This window comes from Melanerpes formicivorus, unplaced genomic scaffold (genome assembly GCF_026170545.1).
Source record: "Melanerpes formicivorus ecotype bairdi unplaced genomic scaffold, bMelFor1.0.p_v2 SCAF_15, whole genome shotgun sequence".
Taxonomy (NCBI): Eukaryota; Metazoa; Chordata; class Aves; order Piciformes; family Picidae; genus Melanerpes; species Melanerpes formicivorus.
Genome location: NW_027142367.1, coordinates 9,520,924 through 9,541,114, shown reverse-complemented (window position 1 = coordinate 9,541,114; position 20,191 = coordinate 9,520,924). Strand labels below are relative to the sequence as shown.

General features: G+C 47.1%; 1 protein-coding gene and 1 pseudogene across 3 annotated transcripts; one reads left to right on the top strand and one right to left on the bottom strand.

Annotated features, from left to right (window-relative positions):
- Positions 1–8,875: 8,875 nt before the first annotated feature.
- Positions 8,876–18,001, bottom strand: LOC137445664 (uncharacterized). Of its 3 annotated transcripts, XM_068147574.1 has the most exons (6): positions 17,621–18,001; positions 12,875–14,245; positions 12,076–12,220; positions 11,740–11,975; positions 10,205–11,582; positions 8,876–10,105 (listed from the first exon to the last, which is right to left on the bottom strand). In XM_068147574.1, the coding sequence occupies exons 3-5, from the start codon at positions 12,139–12,141 to the stop codon at positions 10,724–10,726; spliced, it is 1,161 nt and encodes a 386-aa protein (XP_068003675.1). In that variant the 5' UTR covers positions 12,142–12,220; positions 12,875–14,245; positions 17,621–18,001; the 3' UTR covers positions 8,876–10,105; positions 10,205–10,723. The 3 variants fall into 3 exon arrangements, with proteins under 3 accessions (XP_068003675.1, XP_068003676.1, XP_068003677.1); XM_068147575.1 differs by lacking the exon at positions 17,621–18,001 and having other exon boundaries at positions 12,875–15,732; XM_068147576.1 differs by lacking the exons at positions 12,076–12,220; positions 17,621–18,001 and having other exon boundaries at positions 12,875–15,732.
- On the top strand, positions 15,826–17,213 carry LOC137445663 (syncytin-1-like; annotated as a pseudogene).
- Positions 18,002–20,191: the final 2,190 nt, after the last annotated feature.

Here is a 20,191-nt window from a genome sequence, read left to right as displayed (position 1 = left end):
AACAGCCCCAACTCCTTCAGTCTGTCCTCATAGGAGAGGTGCTCCAGCCCTCTGATCATCCTTGTGGCCCTTCTCTGGACTCGTTCCAGCACCTCCATATCCCTCTTGTAATAGGGGCTCCAGAACTGGATGCAGTACTCCAGGTGGGTTCTCACTAGGGCTGAGTAGAGGGGGAGGATCACCTCCCTTGACCTGCTGGCCACACTTCTCCTGATGCAGCCCAGGATAGCACCACCTTGATAGACACCAAAGAATGACAGCTTTGCACTGTCCAATCTTTTGCCTTGAAGCCTTTGTACAAAAGCAAAGAAAAAGGAAAGCACCAGGAAGGGTGGGTAGTTCCCAATCTTAATATCAGACATTCATAATTATGAGACAGAGTTCTCCATCCTCAGCAATTTTTGGAGCTCATGAGTTTTTAGGAACTATCCCACCCACTAGTCCTTCCTGTAGCACTTCAGCATAGCTTTGTCAATAGCTGTGCCACAATTTCAGGGCCCATCACTTATGTTTCCAAGTCATGAAAAATGGAAGTTTTTAATGTAGAACTGTATTTATGCTGAATATAGCACATTTTAGTATTGAACAGGGGCTTGCAAGTGCCTGATCTGAACATGGAAAGTTTACTCCACATTCTAGGCAACAAATCTCAAGCTATTTTCTACACTTCATCTCAAATAACTGTTAATCAGCTTTTAATCATTTCATCACAAATAACCGATAATAACTGACAATGATAGTTGGCAGCCTCATAGTCCACAACATAAACACTTTCTTCTGTAATCCAAGAAGGTGTTAAGAAAAACATCAAAGGTGACAGACACAGGAGTAACTGACCCACATTAGTGTCAAAGACAAGCCCACACTTCAAAGAAAATCCAAGCAAAGCATGTAGAGTTTTTTTAAGGCATTCTTTAGTTTATCCTCTCTGTAGGTTCCCCAGCATGCCCTTACTTACAGGGGGTATGTCCAGGATCAGCTAAGCAAGAATAAGCTTAATCACAAAATTACCTTACAGGCACCCTCTAGCAAAACTTCCTAGGCTGAGCTCCTTATCTTGTGACCCAGAAGCTGCATATACCTCCCATGAAATGAGCAGGTTTACAGAAGTATCATGTATTGATAATTCAAAAAACCCAAGAGCTTTGTGTGCTTTTATTTGGCTTACTGATTCCCATCAGTGCTGTAGCAGAAACTCCAAGAAGGTGCTCACCAAGATGTGGTCACAAAATTCTGGGTGACCCATTTTGGCCATCCTGCTTGTGTCTTTAAGTAGCCTAAGCTGCTCACTGCCATGTTGGATGCTGAAGCTGCATCCCCTTTTAAGCCTTTGCTTCCCTCTCTGGTTTTAAAACTTTCCTTTACCTAGAAATCACTTTTAATATGAGGGAAATCTTTTAGACACTTTGTGTCTTTCTTTCTTTGCCTATGTGATTACTGGAGCATAATCAGACTGTGAATATAAAGCAACTTCTCTTATCTGCCTCTTCAAGGAAGGAAAAAAAATGGTATTGCATATTAAGAAACCCTCACACTTTCCCTACTGTCTTCGCTCTTCTATCACATTTGATTTTCCAAAACCAGAACCCCAGTGGCAAGCAACAGGGATTTTAGTGCCAGCAGTGAGCTAAGGAATGGACACATGTCAAAGCTGCTGACTTGGGGCAGTAACACAGAAAGATGAGAAACGAGAATAGAAGAGCTGTAGGTATCAGACTTCCTCAAACTCCACAAGCAGCAGTGGACTTCGGAGCCTCCTGAAAGCGTGGCCTGAAGAAGGGTCCACGGGCTGCCCGCAAGGAGTCAAGCCCAGGCTGTATTAGAAAAGCAATAGATTGGGACCTATGGGCTCAGTCACTTCAGTGCTTTTCTTTCGTGCAATCCATCTTATCTCATGAGTGACTGGTGACCTAAACATCGTGGGCCGGAAGAGATTTCTACCTGTAATGTACCGATCTGGTGAAGAGGTGTTTCCTGTCTTTTCAGGTAAGTGAAAAGCTCCTTAAGCATCATATTTGCACGAGAATCCTGCCATTAAGGACTCTGCCTTTGTCTTCCAGCTGCTGCACTTCAGATGTGATGGCATTACTATGTTGTTAGAAATTCAAACAGAGGGGAGTAGAGAGAGAGAGCAGAAGGCACACAGTATTTACAGTTGCTGTTTGTTGAATGTAAAGTGATAGTGCCAACTCTAAAAGCTAGAAGAGTCCTGTTCACAGTTGTTTAACAGCTTGGAATGGAACTCAAGGCAACGAGCATCTGTTATGAGATGATTTTCCTCCTCATTCCTTCATCAAAGCTTCAGCCAAGATAGTTTGCTGGTGTCTGGGGTCAAGGCTGAACAAAAATGCCCTTCGTTTTCTCCTCTGCCTGATGTAAAACACCCAGACACTTTTCTGGCAGCTTTAGCAGCCTCCAGTTTGAAACACGGATTTTGTATTTGCCTACAGACAGCTTTTGCAGCAGAAAAATGGCCTCTTATTCCCATGGGGGAAAAAAACAAAACAGACAAACTTTGCCAGTACACCAAAAGGTGATATTTACCCTTGTCTGATTCCCACAGACCAATGCCAATGCCATCTGCCAGTTGTTATCCCCCAGTAACCAGAACTGGGCAGCTCTTCCTGGGTCATGGCACCATCAGACGCCTTAAGAGCACTCAGGTCTGAGCATCCCAGGGTGGCATACTCCACCCTGCCCTGGCTCCTGCATTGTATCTGTGTGGATGTCCTGGTGGGCAGCAGGAAATTCGTCAGAGCCTTTCCCTTCTCATAGCCCTTTCCTCTGGCAGTTGTGGCAAGCAGCAGGGAATATCTTTCTTAGAAAACTTCCTAATCATATTGAAAATACATCTTAATTATTGACTGAAACTTTTCTATGTGCTGAGAGATCCTTTCATCCTTCACACTCGAGAAAGGAAAGCCAACTGAGCAGCTCACCGCTGAATTGGAGGTGTGTGGCTGCAAAAATCTTACACAGCTGCTATGGGGAGCCTGAAACACATAATTTGGGCACCCAAGAGATGACTTCTGCTTAAAGCAGAGCTGGGAGATTCTGCTATAGAGAAGGATACAAATCATAATGACAAACAAAATAAACCAACTCAAACTTACTTAGAAATTTATTCCAACATGCATTTGCTCTTTTTTTATCCTCCTGTATGTTGAAAGCACTGACCACTTTTCCTTGGTAACTGCAGCCGCCCCACCAGATGTCCCCTAAACAGGGGCAGGGACTGGCTGATCTGTTTTAATTGGCACATCCCACCTCACTCTGGGGGGCCCCTCAGTTTAGGAAGGACGTTGACTTGCTGGAATGTGTCCAGAGAAGGACAACGAAGTTGGTGAGGGCTTTGGAATACAAGCCCTATGAGGGGAGGTTTAGACTCGAGGTGAGGAGAAAGTTCTTCACCGAGAGAGTCATTCGTCATTGGAATGTGCTGCCCAGGGAGGTGGTGGAGTCACCGACCCTGGAGGCGTTCAAGAGGGGATTGGACGTGGCACTTGGTGCCATGGTCTAGTCATGGGGTCTGTGTTAGGTTGGACTCGATGATCCTCGAGGTCTCTTCCAACCTTGGTTATACTGTGATACTGTGAGAGGCTGAGGGAGCTGGGGTTGCTTAGCCTGGAGAGGAGGAGACTCAGGGGTGACCTTATTGCTCTCTACAATTACCTTAAGGGAAGTTGTAGACAGGCGGATGTTGGTATCTTCTCCCAGGCAGCCAGTGCCAGAAGAATAGAATAGAATAGAATAGAATAGAATAGAATAGAATAGACCAGACCAGGTTGGAAGAGACCTTCAAGATCATCGTGTCCAACCCATCAACCATTCCAACCCACCTAAACAACTAACCCATGGCACCAAGCACCCTATCGAGTCTCCTCCTGAACACCTCCAATGATGGTGACTCCACCACCTCCCCAGGCAGCCCATTCCAATGGGCAATCACTCTCTCTGTGTAGAATTTCTTCCTAACCTCCAGCCTAAACCTCCCCTGGCACAGCCTGAGACTGTGTCCTCTTGTTCTGGTACTGGCTGCCTGGGAGAAGAGAAGAGGTGTTCAGGAGGAGACTTGATGGGGTGCTTGGTGCCATGGGTTAGTTGTTTAGGTGGCTTGGAATGGTTGATGGGTTGGACGCGATGATCTTGAAGGTCTCTTCCAACCTGGTCTATTCTATTCTATTCTATTCTATTCTATTCTATTCTATTCTATTCTATTCTATTCTATTCTATTCTGCCACCATGTCTCAGTTACATACAGTCATGTCCATACACCCTTAGGTTTTTCCTACTACCATAGCAAAGAGAGGCGGAGGCTGGAGCGCAGGTCTGTAGCAAGGAAAGAGGCTGTTGCCTTGTCAAACGTTTGCAAACAACTATATACTGCTAGCAACTGAAAATTTTGAAGAAATGACCAAACTCTCTTAGGTCATATATACAAACAGTTTAACTTACACAAAATGTGCTGTCCAGGTACGCTGGGGAGGAGACTTCCAGCAGGTAGCAATGAGGACCCAATGGGATCTGACATTTCTTTCCTTGATACACTTGGGTCATGGCAGGATTTATTTCCATGTCCTAAAGACTGAAACTCCTTAGTTTTAAGCCCAGCTCAGACTCATTAAACCCACTGTCATGCTTTTAACACACCCTTTTTTCCACTTTAGAACTCCCAGCGTGCTAACTGGATTAATCGGTGTTTACCCAGGGCTTTGTGATTGTAAGTCTTGGCAAAACGTGTTCTGTAGATCTATCACCACTCAGAATACGGATTAAAAATAAATCACAATAAGAAGTTGTTAAGGTCTTCATTCACCAAAATACTTAGGAGCATGTTTATAGATAAGGATTTGGGTTAAGAACTCCACTAATTTCAAGCCTAACTTTGGAGTTTCTTAATGAGCAGTTTTCTATGTTAGCCTGTGTTCTGTATCTCAACAATGTTTTATTTAAAGGTGTAAGCAAATGACCTTTTTGTCAGACATCTGTAACTCCTGCTGGAAAAAGTCTCTGACTTACTTTGCATAAATAGTTTGCAAATGTATATTGGGAGATTTTAAATGTTGGGAGGCAGATGGGCTCCCCTACAACCTGAAGAGAAACTGAGAATTAAAAGTGTCTTTAGCTATTTAGAACAGATGGTAGGACAATAAAAGTGCCAAAGCAAGCTTCAAAAAAATTACATCGGTCAGACAGGAGCCCACAGCAGTGAGATGCTCAAGTACAGATATTAGAGATAAGTTACTTAAAAGTAAAGAATCATAGAATACAAGAATCATTTTAGGAGCAGATATTAGTCAGTTAGAGGGTAGAAAGGCTCTGCAGAGGGACCTCAACCGACTGGACAGATGGGCAGAGTCCAATGGGATGGCATTCAACAAGTCCAAGTGCCGAGTGCTGCACTTTGGCTACGGCAATCCCATGCAGAGCTATAGGCTGGGGCTGGAGTGGCTGGAGAGCTGCCAAACAGAGGGACCTGGGGATGCTGATCGACAGCCACCTGAATATGAGCCAGCAGTGTGCCCAGGTGGCCAAGAGGGCCAATGGCATCCTGGCCTGCATTAGGAATAGTGTGGCCAGCAGGAGCAGGGAGGTCATTGTGAAAATTTTGTGCTTTCAAGATATTACACTTTTATCAACCATAGCTATTATGAAGTGATTGTTTTGACTTGTCACAACCAAACTGTGATGCTAATACTGTCTGTTCACAAGTCATAAACCAAGCCTCTTGAAAGACATTTCTTATCTTTTTATTTCCTTTATTTTCTCTTTAGGCTTTGAATTAATTGTTAATATACTGTGATTTGTATCATAGTCACAAAGACTACAAACCTCTAAACTGAGAATCTTGGATAATCACTTGACTGCAGAAACAGAAGACCTCTGCAGATATCTTCAAACGAAAGAGTATCAGTATCACTGCAGATTTAGTAGTACTGCAAGTGAAAGTCTATGAACAAAAGGGAAATGAAAGTTCATTTTTATTACCCTATTTTAATAAAATTCAAGGACTAGATAAGAAAGTAGGGAAAGTAGACTAGATACTTTAAGTGTTTCTTTTTTCATGTAAGAACTCTTGGTACAAAAGATGAGGATTGCTTATAACTGCAAGTACAATTTAATTGTTTAAACTTCATTGTTTTGGTTCCACTAAGAGTGCATAATCTCAACAATGCTGGCCATGGAACGTGATTGTCTTTGAGGCTGGCATGGAGCAATGAAAACCACATGGCAATTCCCAGAGAAGCAGAGCTAGACTTCTTTCTTACAGAAATACAGAAAATTTCTAAGCTAATTCCTTCTCTAAAATTGGAAAAATCTCTTCTCTTTGGTGGTATTTATGACATGAAGAAGAGTTGAAATTTATTGACAGCAGGAGGGTTCACATAAGCTGACTCTGCACAGTGATGTCTGCTGCCTCAGATCTGCTGATGCTGCGTTTCCGGGGGCATTCACCACCACATAAACAAAAACAAACAACCCAACAAAAAAAATCCCTTCAGACCTGTGACTTAAGTCTTTGCTTCAAAACTACATTGGGGTCATCTAATGATTCAGACTACATTGTCTTGTTGCAATGACAGATGAAAGGTCGCTGGAAATGCAGTTTCCTTTTTCCTTGCTGAACCAGACCAGTATTTTTTCACTATTCATTACCTACCTTCTTCAGCTGATCTTTAAACAAAGCATATATAGGATTTCATAGAGCTTTTGTCTACAGCTCTTGTTTACATAGCTGCATACTGTATAGCATCACTAGAAAGACTTCTTAAAGCCTTAAGCTGCAAGCTGTGAACTTTCACCTGGAAACTGCTGAAATTTTACTTAGTTATGTGAAGGGAGGTCTTGAAGCCCATGCAAACCAGAAAGAGAGCCACAGCCATCAGCAGAAGGTGCTGCTTTGAGATAGGAAAAGGAATGGCCCACATGGAGACAGTGAAAGGATTCCAAGAAGAACAAGGAGGCCACAGACCAACGTATTACTATTGGAACAAACCATCATGGGAGGAGAACTTGGATTGTCAGGGTCTAATTGCCCAGAGATTTCCTTACTCAGTATCCATCTCCAGAGCCATTCAGCTCAGCACATTCTCGACTTCTGTATCACTCAATAAATTCATCTGATATGTCACATTGGAGAACCTGGGTCAAACCTGAGGGAAGAAGAATCAACCAAGAGTGTGTGTCTGTGTGTGTGTGCAAGGAGTCAGAGGAGGCACCCAGGTCTACTAGAGCTGCATGATGCAAAGGGACTCTGATACTACCAGTTAAAATCTCTTGTGTGAGTGTGACTCCTGGAATGGTGTAAGGGCTTCTTCCTTAGCACTCTGCAAGCCTCTGTAATCTTACCCCTATATAAATCAAGGGGATAGTTTTGAATCTAAACTGAACTTGAATGTGGAGGAAAAAATGTAAGAAATCACCTACAGATCTGGCAACAGATCCGTAGGTGCCTGAGGAAAATCCTGAGGAGAGCCTGGAGCAAGTGTGACCCTTTCATTTTCAGCATTGTAATTACTGCTGAGAGATTGGTGGTGCATGCAGCAAAGAACATTTCATCATCTGTGATCCAATACTTTACTCAATCACCCTTATGCAGAAAGAGAGTTAAAGCATTAACAATTCACAACTCTTTTCACCAAAGCATTACAAACATGGTTCAATGTGTCTGCTTTCCAATGAAACAGCTTTGCAGTAGGCCTGTCTGCTAACAGTTGATGCAACTCCTTCCTAGGCCTGCATGAATATTTTGATGAGAGAGTTCAATGAAACAGGACAACATGTTGTGAAGGGTCGCTGCTGACTGTAAGTACAATCTTGGAGTGCAAGCCTTACAGTATGAATATTATAGCAAATATAGTGGGACTGTTGTAACTTTTCTTTTTGCTGTTCCCTTTCATTTGCCATGGAAGAGCTGCAGCCGTCTGCCCACAGCCCAGCAAGATATACGAGCTCTCATGTGGCCTCTTGGGACAGGATACTAAATGTACGTCATGAGAGTTGTACAATACTTGGCACCCTGCCTTAGGTTTGTCTTTGCTGTTAATAACCAGGCATCAGTCTTGTTCCTCCTGAGGCTGATTGCTCATATAAGAAATGCCCTTACTTCTGTCCACTCATTGCCTCTCACTCAGAACAGGCAATTTTGTACTCTCAACACAGCTAAGTGCATCAGCCTGTTGGCTCAGCAGAAATAACTACGTCTCCATGCTCAGGTGAGATGAAAAAAAAAGGATGCTACAGCATCCTCAGGTAATCTGGAGGTGAGTGCATGATAATTGGCAAGAGAAATACACAACTCTAACAACAATTAAAGTAACAAAAAACCTGGGTGAAGATCAGTGCAACATTTAACTGTTACTAGGATCCCAGTTACATCCCTGTGAAAAACCCCAGTACCTTTCTTCACTTTCTCATTCCAACTAAAATGAGATACAGTCTACAAGTTTTCAGCAAGGTAGTTCATGAATTACATGAAGTAGTTCTATAATATGAAACTAATTTTTGTGATATCCCAAAGGTTCCATCATACCTGATTAGAAGTAAATTTTTGCTACCATGGCAATCCAGAGAACCTGAAATCTGTGTCCATGCTTGTCATTTTGGTGCATGACAGAGAAGAAAATTTGTTTAATAAGACTGCATTTCTACTACATACTCCATTTTAAACTGTGTTGAATTGGGATGGTTTAACATGGGAACCTTGACAAAAAGAGAAGCCAATGAAAGGTTCCATCAGTGTTTATGCTAAGCATTGCTTTTGCTGGTAATGAACAGTATTTTGCAGAACATAGGTTCCTTAAGACGATGGAGACAATCTGTCATCTCTCAGAAAGTGTTATACAAGTTGTGTCCCTAGGAAACACAAAACACATTTGAAGTAACCATGGCAGTGTAAATTATTTATTGGATCTGCTGAGGCTGCAGCAAACCAAGAAAGGCCACAACTCAAGTTTCCGGTTTCTCCTCTGGGTCCCAGTGACAGGATCTCAACACAGCTGGGAGATGGCAGGGGCTAAGGCTGCAGACTGTGCTGCCACTGCCGACTGCCTGCTGCCCCCCAGCCCCCACCCCCTTTTAGCACCTCCCCAGCACAGGCTCCACTGCCATGTCACAGGGAGCTGGGGGTACAGGGGGTGTTTGTCTGGAGTGTCCATGGCGATGTCCTGGGGCAGGCAGTTTCCATGGTGACACCTGGCATACTCCCAGGCCCTTCCCTGGCCAGTACAGGAGAGATGCCAGGGGCTGGGGAGGCACTGGGGAGTCCCTCTGGAAATGGGTGGGGTGGCAGCTGATGGTGCCCACATTCTGCAGGCCTGGGCACCCTGGGGGCACTTCGGAGAGCAGGGAACAGGATGCCCAAGGATGTTGGGAAGGGTGGCTTGGCCTACCCCACATTGTCACCCACCAGAGTGGGCTCTGCCTGCCCGGCTAGAAAATGGGGCCTCCCTCTTGCCCTTGTCATCACACAGTGGGGTCTGCCGATGCCCTGACTGCACCAAGCAGAGGATCTCTCCGGCATAGCTTTCTGCCCCCAAACGCCTCCTCTGGCAAGCTGCTTTGCAGCCAGGCGGCCCCCACCCAGGTGTTCTCTCACACAGCTCCAGATATGTTTTAAAGCCAGTCAGTCAGAACTTGAGGATGACTCACAGGACTCAGAGGAGGAGCCCAAGGAGGCCTGTGGGTGGTCACGGGGGGGGGGACCAGGCTCCTCCTCCTTACTGTCACTGGGCTTGAACTACACAAGAGCTTGGTTACATCCTGGCAACTTGGGATGAGCTGCTGGCAGTAGCCCTTCCTCACGCACTGGGGGCAGGGGCAGGGAAGGGAATTGAGAGTCTGGGGAAGATTATGGGGGTCTCTCCTCAGCATTCACCTCCCTGACAATCTGCATTTGGCCTTCCAGGAGGTTCAAAAGCGCAGAAGGTGCCAAAGGAGGAGGAGGAAGGGGCGGCTGGCAGCCCCCACCATGGCCCAGGCACACCACTGCTCTTGGCTGTGGGCCGTTGGCAGGGGGCTTGGCACTTAGGGCATCCTCAGCCACCTGCCTCTTCAGCTTCTCTTTGCTTGTCCTCTTCTGGCTCTTTCCCATCTGCTTCCACTTCTGCAGGACCCCAAAGAGCAGAGTGAGATGGGAGCAGCTCCCAGCACCACGCAATATTCCCCCCCACCCCTTACCCCATAATGTGCAGTGGTCACCTACCTGAAGGCACATCCCCATACAGAAGAGGAAAACGTGCAGAGCAACCATCAGAACCTCTTCCATTGTCCCAGCTCTGGTGGGGCTGCAGCAAACCAAGAAAGGCCACAATTTGAGTTCCCAGGTTGTTCTCTGGGTCCCAGTGAGAGGATCTCAACACTGCTGGGAGATGGCAGGGGCTAAGGCTGCAAGTGGCTTCTAGACTATAGCACTCAACTCGATGTCGTCAGCAAACTTGCTGAGGGTACAGCACTCAATCCCACAGTTTGCATCACTGATGAAGATACTAAATTAACTTCTTAACATTTCTGCACAGAGGTGCCCCAGGAAGTTTCCAGTCCCAGGTGTCCTGGCTGCTAGGGGAACCAGTTCTTCTTCTGGGAGCAACACAGCAGAGGTCTTGGCAATGCCAGTGAGTTAAAAAGGCATCAGCTGCAGCACTTCCTCATGCACTGATATAGGTGAAGTAGGCACCACCCAAGCTTGCCTTGGCGGCTGCTGGGCCTCCCAGGCACAGTCCCACTACCAAGCTGGGCTTGCTGAGTCCTCCTGCAGCAGCTGCCTCAGATGCTGAAACTGCTGCTGCTTCATGGTCAGCCGGATGAGATTGCTGTGGAGCCTCTCAGCCTCTTGCCACTTGGCCAGGCCCACCTGCAGCTTCTTTATGAGTTGCTTAGTCTCCATCCTTGTTTTCTGGATGGCTACGGTGAGCTCCAGAAGCTGGTCCAGCAGCATCTCCAGGTGGCTATCGGTCTCATCCACTTGCTCTTCAACTGGTTCTTCAACGGTCTGGGAGGCCTGGCTTTGGAAATGGTGTCTGGAGCCTTTCCTCATGAACGTGGAAATGCAAGCCTTTGCCTTCTGTAGCCATTGCCCTACTGTCTTGCACAGCTGACAGACCTCATGCTGATGCTCTCTGCACTGGGTTAGGCTTTCTGAGTCCTCCTGCAGCACCCTCAGGTTGCGAAACAGCACCTTCGTCTTGGCCAGGAGGACGGTGTTGCCGGAGCCTGTCTGAGCCTCAATCCTCCTCCTCTCAGCCTCTTTCCACTTGCTCAGGCACACCTGCAGCAGCTCGTGGAGCTGCACAGTCAATGCCTTTTTTGTGTCAATGGCTTGGGCGAGGTTGAGGACATGGTCCAGCATCTCCAGAGTGCACTGCGGCTTGAATGGTTGCCGCCCCACTAGCTTCGCAGCTTCAGCCAGATCGTCTGAACTTAGGGATGACTCAGAGGACTCTGAGGCTAGGGGGTGCTCACGGGGGACCAGGCTCTTCCTCCTTATTGTCGCCGGGCTTATATAACAGGTCTCATAGGAGGAGGACAAGGAGGCCAGGGGGTGGTCACGGGGGACCAGGCTCTTCCTCCTTATTGACGCCGGGCTTGAACCGCAGGAGAGGAACCACAACAGAGCTTGTTACATCCTGGCAACTTGGGAGGAGCTGCTGGCAGCAGCCCTTCCTCAAGCAGTGGGGACAGGGGCAGGGAAGGGAGTTGAGAATCTGGGGAAGATTATGGGGATCTCTCCCCAGCACTCACCTCCTGTACCGTGTGCGTTTGGCCTTCCGGGAGGTTCTTCTCACAGGCGCAGCAGAAGGTGCTGAGGGAAGAGGAGGAATGGGCGGCTGGCGGCCCCCACCATGGCCCTGGTGCACCCCTGCTCTTGGCTGTTGGCCATTGGCAGGGAGCTTGGCACTGGGGGCATTTGCAGCCAGCTGGCTCTTCAGCTTCTCCTTGCTTGTCCTCTTCTTGCTCTTTCCCCTCTGCTGCCATGTCTGCAGGACCCCAAAGAGCAGAGTGAGATGGGAGCAGCTCCCAGCACCACGCAACATGCCCCCCCACACCCTCACCCCCTCCTGGTCATCGGTCACCTACCTCCAGGCTCATCTTCACCACAACGATGAAGAAAACATGCAGAGCGACCAGCAGAACCACTTCCATTGTCCTGGCTCTGGTGAAGTCGCAGCAAACCAAATGACCAGAACAGGCCACAACTCGTGTTCCCAGTTTCCTCTGGGTCCTAGAGACAGGATCCCAACACCGCTGGGAAATGGCAGGGGCTAAGGCTGCAGACTGCGCTGCCACTGCCGACTGCCTGCTGCCCCCCAGCCCCCACCCCCTTTTAGCACCTCACTGGCACAGGCTCCATTGTGATGTCACAGGGGTGTGGGGGGTGTTTGTCTGGAGTGTCCATGGCGATGTCCTGGGGCAGGCAGTTTCCATGGTGACACCTGGCATACTCCCAGGCCCTTCCCTGGCCAGTACAGGAGAGATGCCAGGGGCTGGGGAGGCACTGGGGAGTCCCTCTGGAAATGGGTGGGGTGGCAGCTGATGGTGCCCACGTTCTGCAGGCCTGGGCACCCTGAGGGCTCCTCAGAGAGCAGGGAACAGGATGCCCAAGGATGTTGGGAAGGGTGGCTTGGCCTACCCCACATTGTCACCCACCAGAGTGGGCTCTGCCTGCCCGGCTAGAATACGGGGGCTCCCTCTTGCCCATGTCAGCACAAAGTGGGGTCTGCCGACGCCCTGACGGCACCAAGCAGAGGATCTCCTGGATAGCTTTGTTGCCACCAAGTCTTCTCTGGCAAGCTGCTTTGCAGCCAGGTGGCCCCTAGCTCCCAGCACCAACCAACATTCCCCCACCCCCCCCATCTCGTGGTCATCGGTCGCCTACCTTTAGGCTCATCTCCACCACGAAGACAAAGAAAATGCGCAGAGCGTCCAGCAGAACCAGTTCCTTTGTCCTGGCTCTGGTGAAGTCGCAGCAAATCAAATGACCAGAATAGGCCACAGCTTGTGTTCCCAGTTTCCTCTGGGTCCTAGTGAGAGGATCTCAACACTGCTGGGAGATGGCAGGGGGCAAGGCTGCCAGCAGCTTCTTGACCGTACCACTCAACTGCATGTCGCCAGCAAACTTGCTGAGGGTGCAGCACTCAATCCCACTGTTTGCATCATTGATGAAGATAGGGTGCCCCAGGAAGTTCCCAGTCCCAGGTGTCCTGGCTGCTAGGGGAACCAGTTCTTCTTCTGGGAGCAACACAGTGGGGGGCTTGGCAATGGCAGTGAGTTAGAAAAGGCATCAGCTGCAGCACTTCCTCATGCACTGATATAGGTGAAGTAGGCACCACCCAAGCTTGCCTTGGCAGCTGCTGGGCCTCCCAGGCACAGTCCCACTACCAAGCTGGGCTTGCTGAGTCCTCCTGCAGCAGCAGCCTCAGATGTTGAAACTGCTGCTGCTTCATGGTCAGCCGGATGAGATTGCTGTGGAGCCTCTCAGCCTCTTGCCACTTGGCCAGGCCCACCTGCAGCTTCTTTATGAGTTGCTTAGTCTCCATCCTTGTTTTCTGGATGGCTAGGGTGAGCTCCAGAAGCTGGTCCAGCAGCATCTCCAGGTGGCTATCGGTCTCATCCACTTGCCTCACTGGTTCTTCAACGGTCTGGGAGGCCTGGCTTTGGAAATGGCGTCTGGAGCCTTTCCTCATGAACGTGGAAATGCAAGCCTTTGCCTTCTGTAGCCATTGCCCTACTGTCTTGCACGGCTGACAGACCTCATGCTGATGCTCTCTGCACTGGGTTAGGCTTTCTGAGTCCTTCTCCTGCAGCAGCCTCAGGTTGTGAAACAGCAGCTTCCTCTTGGCCAGGAGGACGGTGTTGCCGGAGACTGTCTTAGCATCAATCCTCCTCCTCTCAGCCTCTTTCCACTTGCTCAGGCAAGGGATGGCCAGGATGCCTGAGGGCTGTGGCAGCAGTTGCAATTAACATTCAAGAGTCTCTCAAATTCACAATGGGGCAGAAGATCATAGTGCTGGTATCACACACCATCTCTGCTGTTCTAGAAGCCAAGGGAGGACACTGGCTGTCTCCACAACGATTTCTTAAATACCAAGCCATCCTAGTGGTGCAGGATGATGTAGAAATTAAAGTTGCTAACTTTGTCAATCCAGCCTCTTTCCTCCAGGGTGGTGATGGAGAACCAGTTATTCACGATTGTTTGGAAACAATTGAGGCCACTTGTTCCAGCAGACCTGACCTGAAGGAAGAGCCCCTGGAAAAGGCAGAGCATAACTGGTACACTGATGGAAGTAGTTTTGTGATCCAGGGAGAAAGAAAAGCTGGGTACGCTGTAACTACAGGAGAAGAGGTAATCGAGGCAGAAGCCCTACCAAGTAACACCTCCGCTCAAAAGGCAGAGATAATAGCACTCACCAGAGCTCTTGAGCTTTCCCGAGGGAAAAGTGCAAACATATGGACTGACTCCAAGTATGCCTTTGGGGTGGTACATGCCCATGGAGCCATTTGGAAAGAAAGAGGACTGTTGACATCTCAAGGAAAAGGTATTAAACATGCAGAAGAAATACTGAGGCTGCTAGAAGCAGCGCAGAAGCCAAGCAAAGTAGCCATCATGCACTACAAAGCACACCAAAAAGGGAATACTGGTCAAGAAAGAGGCAACACACTGGCAGATGAAACAGCTAAAAGGGTGGCCAGGGACGGGAGGAAGGTGTCAGAGTTTGTTTTGATCCCAGATGGTAAACTGTCAATTGAGCAAAAAGAGCCAGAACCTGTGTATAGCACAGAGGATCAGAAATTAATTAAAGACCTTTTGGGGAATAGGATAGGAAAGGGCTAGGCCAGGACACCGGATGGGAAATTAATCATTCCCACTAACCTTCTCTGGGCTTTTGTTCAGATGGAACATGCAAAGACTCACTGGGGAACAGAAGCCCTGTATCGAAAATTGGTTCAGGAGTGTATAGCACGGAAGTTATACACCACGGTCGAACAGGTAACCTGGCAATGTGAGGTGTGTCTTAAGGCTAACCCCAAAGTAAGAAGAGGAGTTAGACTGGGACAAATTAGCAAAGGAAATTATCCAGGACAACAATGGCAAATTGATTTTACTGAGCTCCCAAGAAAGGGGGGATACAGGTACCTGTTGGTACTCACTGACACCTTCTCTGGGCGGCCAGAAGCATTTCCCTGTCGCACAAACAAAGCACGGGAGGTTACTAAGGCAGTGTTACAAGAGATAATACCTCGTTTTGGGGTACCTGCTGCTATTACCTCAGACAGGGGACCTCATTTTGTGGCCAAGGTGGTACAACAAGTGAGCAAAATTTTAGGGATTGATTGGCAACTCCACACCCCCTACAATCCACATTCGAGTGGGCAAGTGGAGAAAATGAACCATTTAATCAAAAACCGGATAGTAAAAATTGGACAGGAAGCAAACCTTCCTTGGCCACAAGCATTACCAATTGCCCTGTTGCAAATTCAAACTAAGCAAAGAATAAAGGAAGGGTTGAGCCCATCTGAAATCCTGTTTGGAAGACCTTATGTAGTAGGAATTATGGACCCTTCTGAACCAGGGCAATTTAGAGAGGAAATGTTGAACAAGTATGTTCAGCAAATTTATAAGAACCTGAGCATTGTTAACAAACAGGTGATTGGAACCAATGTGAGAGGGTTAGACAGACCAGTCCATGATGTGGAACCTGGAGATTATGTCTATGCCAGATCTCTTTCAGAGAACCCTCTGGAGCCCGAGTGGACTGGACCATACCAGGTGTTACTGACATCCTTCACAGCCATCAAAATCAAGGAACAAGCTGCTTGGATTCACCACACCAGAGTCAAGAAGACCTCAGCAAAAGAATGGAAACTCAAATCCCAGGGACCCCTGAAGCTCAAGTTGTATCAATAATTGTGATTTGTTTGTTGGTTGATACTATTGAGGGATGGGAAGGAAATATGTACCTAAATGTTAGTCAAGAATTGGCTTTGCAAACTAATCTCTCTAACTGTTGGATATACTCTGAACTTCCTCGAGGCCAAATGAGGACCCCTTTATTTGGGGTAGCCTCAATGAATTGGACTTGGGGGCCATCAGACTGGGTGACTACATCTGATAGTAACTTCCACAATTGTCAGCATGGGAAAGACAGCTCAGAAAGCCTGGGTCCAAAGTTTGACTTATTAATTGTAGATCCTTCACGAACCCTTTTTGTAGAAAGTAATGAAAGTAATGAAAATGAGGTAGGATAGTGATATTTAACAGGGTTGGGCTGCAGTTGGAATTCTCTTCCCCTGCAGAAGTCTCAGGTGCCAATCCATGGGTTCAGGGAAATGGCTGCACCTCTTCTAAAGAACACAGGCTGGATGTTGTAGGGGCTGGTGTAGCCCTATTAAGTCAAACTAGTTGCTTACTCCCTTATGGATATTGTTGGTTATGTGGGGATGGGCATGCCAGAAAAAGCTTACCCCCAAAATGGACAGGAGTTTGCACTGCAGGCTACTTAACCCCACAAATCACTGTCCATCATGAGATCCTGCCTAGAGGATATTGGAGAACTCTTTGGAGAAGACACAGAAGGACAGCAAATCCCCTTGTTAAATACAATAGTGGATATCACAGTTTTGTTCGAGCACTGATCCCTGCATTAGGCGTTGCACAACTTGAAAAAGCAAAAGTAAATATATCAGCTACAATGGAAATCATTGCTAACTCAGCAGCTGATGCAGCGCAGAATCTGCAGGTGGAAGTTAAGTCTGCGAGCAGGGTGTCACTGCAAAACAGGCTGGCTTTGGATACTATTACAGCTGAAATGGGAGGGGTGCGTGCCTTGATAAACACCACTTGTTGCACCTATGTAGATAAATCCGGACAAACTACAACTGACGTACAAAATATATGGGAACAGGGGAAAGTATTACATGAGGTGAGCAAGGATGATACATCATATGGATTATCAGACCTCTGGGAAGAGTTCACCTCATGGATGCCCAATATACTCTGGCTGAAACAGTTGTTGCTGGGAATTGTAACGATTATTTTATTAATAATATTACTGTTAGTTTTGATTAAGATAATTATGTGTACTGGAAAGACTAGTGTAGAATCCTACCAGAAGTATAAAAATGATAAACTCAGGCATGAGCTGGAAACAGGCCATTATTTTAAGAAAATATAGTATAGGAATATACTCTTGGCTGTAAGAAAGGGGGGAACTGATGGACAGAAAATTCGCATTAACAGAATAAGAGAGTTGATAAGAATTTTCCTCTTGTTAGCTGAAATGCTGGAATGCAGGGAGGGGGAGAGGGGTTGGCAGACAGCCTTTGATAGATAAGGAATAACAGGATTTGTCAGTGATTTATTTCTGTTAGACAAGATGGTCTTTGGTATAAGATAAAGGACACCTGGATGATATGTATACTTCTGCTATTTTTAGGTAGATAACCTCTGTATAGACAGGAAGCATCTGGACTTTTCTGTGACATATCAACCCACCTCTGTCATTGTAGGCAGATAACTTTTTGTAGAACAGTTTGCCCAAAACTCTCTGAAGGTACACAGGTCTTTTGAAATTATCCTACCAGTGTCAGGCGCCTGAATAGAAGCAGAATACAAGAAACTTACTGAGTCTCTTGTGTATCTTTCTCCAAGTCAAGACGAAAAAGGGAGATTCGGGAGGCTCCGCACCCTCCGCCCTCCCCTCTCCCTGCACAGCGTCTGCCGCTCCGTCAGCATCCCCGGCACAATCTCAGCTGCCCGCTCTCCCTCCTGCCACACGATTCGCGGCTCTCTTATTACCATGCTTTGCCACGAGAAAGTCTCCTGCCGGTACGTCAGCAGCGGCAGCAGCGAATCCTGCGCTGACTGAGAAGAGGCGCGAAAACAACATGGAGGTTGGAAAGCACAAGCACTCACGGCAAGGACCGCCACGTCCGCCATCTCCGCCTTCAGCAGACACCACTGCTGCCCTTTGTCCCAAGCAGAGACAAAGCCGTAAGGAGGCCGTGAAACCTGTGCTTCAGCGTATTCCATCCCGTTCGTCAACATCCTCCTCTTAACACCGCCGGCGAGGGCTCGGATTCGGAAGGCGAAATCACCGACGCTAAGAAATCAAACAGCGCAGGCTGCGTTCTACAGCTCCTCCGAGGAAAAATGGAGCGCTTGGAGACTCGCGGTTACGACACTTTTACGACCGCATCCCTCCCGCAAGCCCCGACGGCTCCGACCGAGCAGCACTGACCGTAGCGGCGGCGGCAGCGGCCCCAGAGGCTGTTCCCATGGCAGCCACCCGACAGCGCCCCCCCCGCCCCCCTCACCACTCTCCGCGACCGCCCACCTTCCCCCAGCGCCGCCCTCCCCCCTAGCGGCTCCCGCTGCGCTGCCCGCCCTGCTGCTCACATCCCGGGCACTATCAGCAGATGGTATCACTCCGACGGAGGCTACAATCGAGCTCCGAAGCGATGATAGTGTAAGGGACCGAGAAGTGGGAGGGACGGGGAACTGTTCCGCTGCGCCGGTGGAATGGTATTGTGAGAAATGCAGTAATAGATGGAGAATGTAATACCGCATTTCCTGTGGTATTAGAAGGCCAACAATGAATATGGCAATGGAAGAGGTTCTGATGGTCGCTCTACCCGTTTTCTTGGTCTGTGTGGGGATGAACCTTCAGGTAGGTGACCGCTGCCCATTAGGGGGCAAGGGGGTGGGGGGGAATATTGTGTGGTGCTGGGAGCTGCTCCCATCTCACTCTGCTCTTTGGGGTCCTGCAGAAGTGGCAGCAGAAGGGGAAGAGCAAGAAGAGCAGCAGGTTGTATTCCATTCAACAGATTGTAGATAATGTGAGGACACTAGCCAGTTTTGAAACAGGTGCTTTATTTTACAAAAGGGGTAATATTATCAAATTATTGGAGCAAGCGATTCAATAGTGAAAGTATCTATATATGTCTTTGAGCAACTCAGGTATAAATTAAGCAGGAAGGAATCTAGTGTTGGTGTTAGAGTACTCCCTTATATCAAGCATCCTATGCATCCTACACACCTATCTGTCTCTTCACAGTAGCTGCAATTTTTCTACTACCAAGATATCTGAGAATTTTTCTGTAAAGGTCATTTTAGAAAGCATTTATCTGCAGCAGCAGGCCTCTCTTACTTAAGTGATTCTGATGGACTTTGATAGGAAGACAAGGTCACTATAACTGAAAAGGAAAGGCCATCACCTGGGAACCAGAGGGAAATCTTTGTCCCAAGATTCACTCTTGAGGGTAATGGGTTGACTCTTCCAGTGGGATGTAGCTGCCATGGGAAAAAAAAAACAGTTCATAGAAGTAATGTAGCAAAATTCTGTGAAGGTGTTGAAGGTGAAGAGTGAAAGTTCACATGTAATTTGGAACTACTTGGGGGATTACTAATGGTAGTGGAATGCAGATTAGTAATTTCTGATCAGATGAGCTATAGCCTTCCCTTGTTAGTTCTGAATTCTTTAAGTACACAAAGACAAACCTTCAGTTTACCAGGCAGGCTATTTATTGGACTTTAAGCTATATTCCTTTGGTGATTCCTTATTAGAATGAAGTATATAGATTGATAATTTTTAATCCTATCACTGTTCACTGATTGTCCACTTGTGAAATTGACAGAATCAAATGGAGTCATTTCAGTTCCAAGATGACCTTATAGCATGCAACATAATGTGTTTCCATGCAATTAATATGCAGCATGTGATACTCCATTTATGTGACCAAGCACATACAGAACTCAGTTTATGCTTTTTGGACTAATATGTCATCACTGGCTTTATTCAGCTAACTAAACAGAAATGCAGAAAAATAAATAATGCTTGGAGTATTTTATTATTCTAAGTTGCATTTGTTACAGTAAAGAATAGCTAGTCAAATCCTGTCAAAGGAATCATGAAAGAAATGTTGTCTTAAAAATGTGTGGATTTAGTTATGTATTTGTTTGCTTGTTTATTCAGAATAACGAACTATGAATCAGCCATAAACCATTGCCAATGTCATATGGTAAGGTCATGTTCTTGATTTCAGAATTTCAGCTGTAACCAGTCTCCAGTACACACTGTGGTTTGGAGACTTTTCATTTATCTTCTGGAGGAAGAAAGAAAGGTGTTAAGGTTAAGAATCAGGTGCATTCATGGGTTTGCTGATTTTGAAACTGAAGAAAACCTTCTAAAGAAAA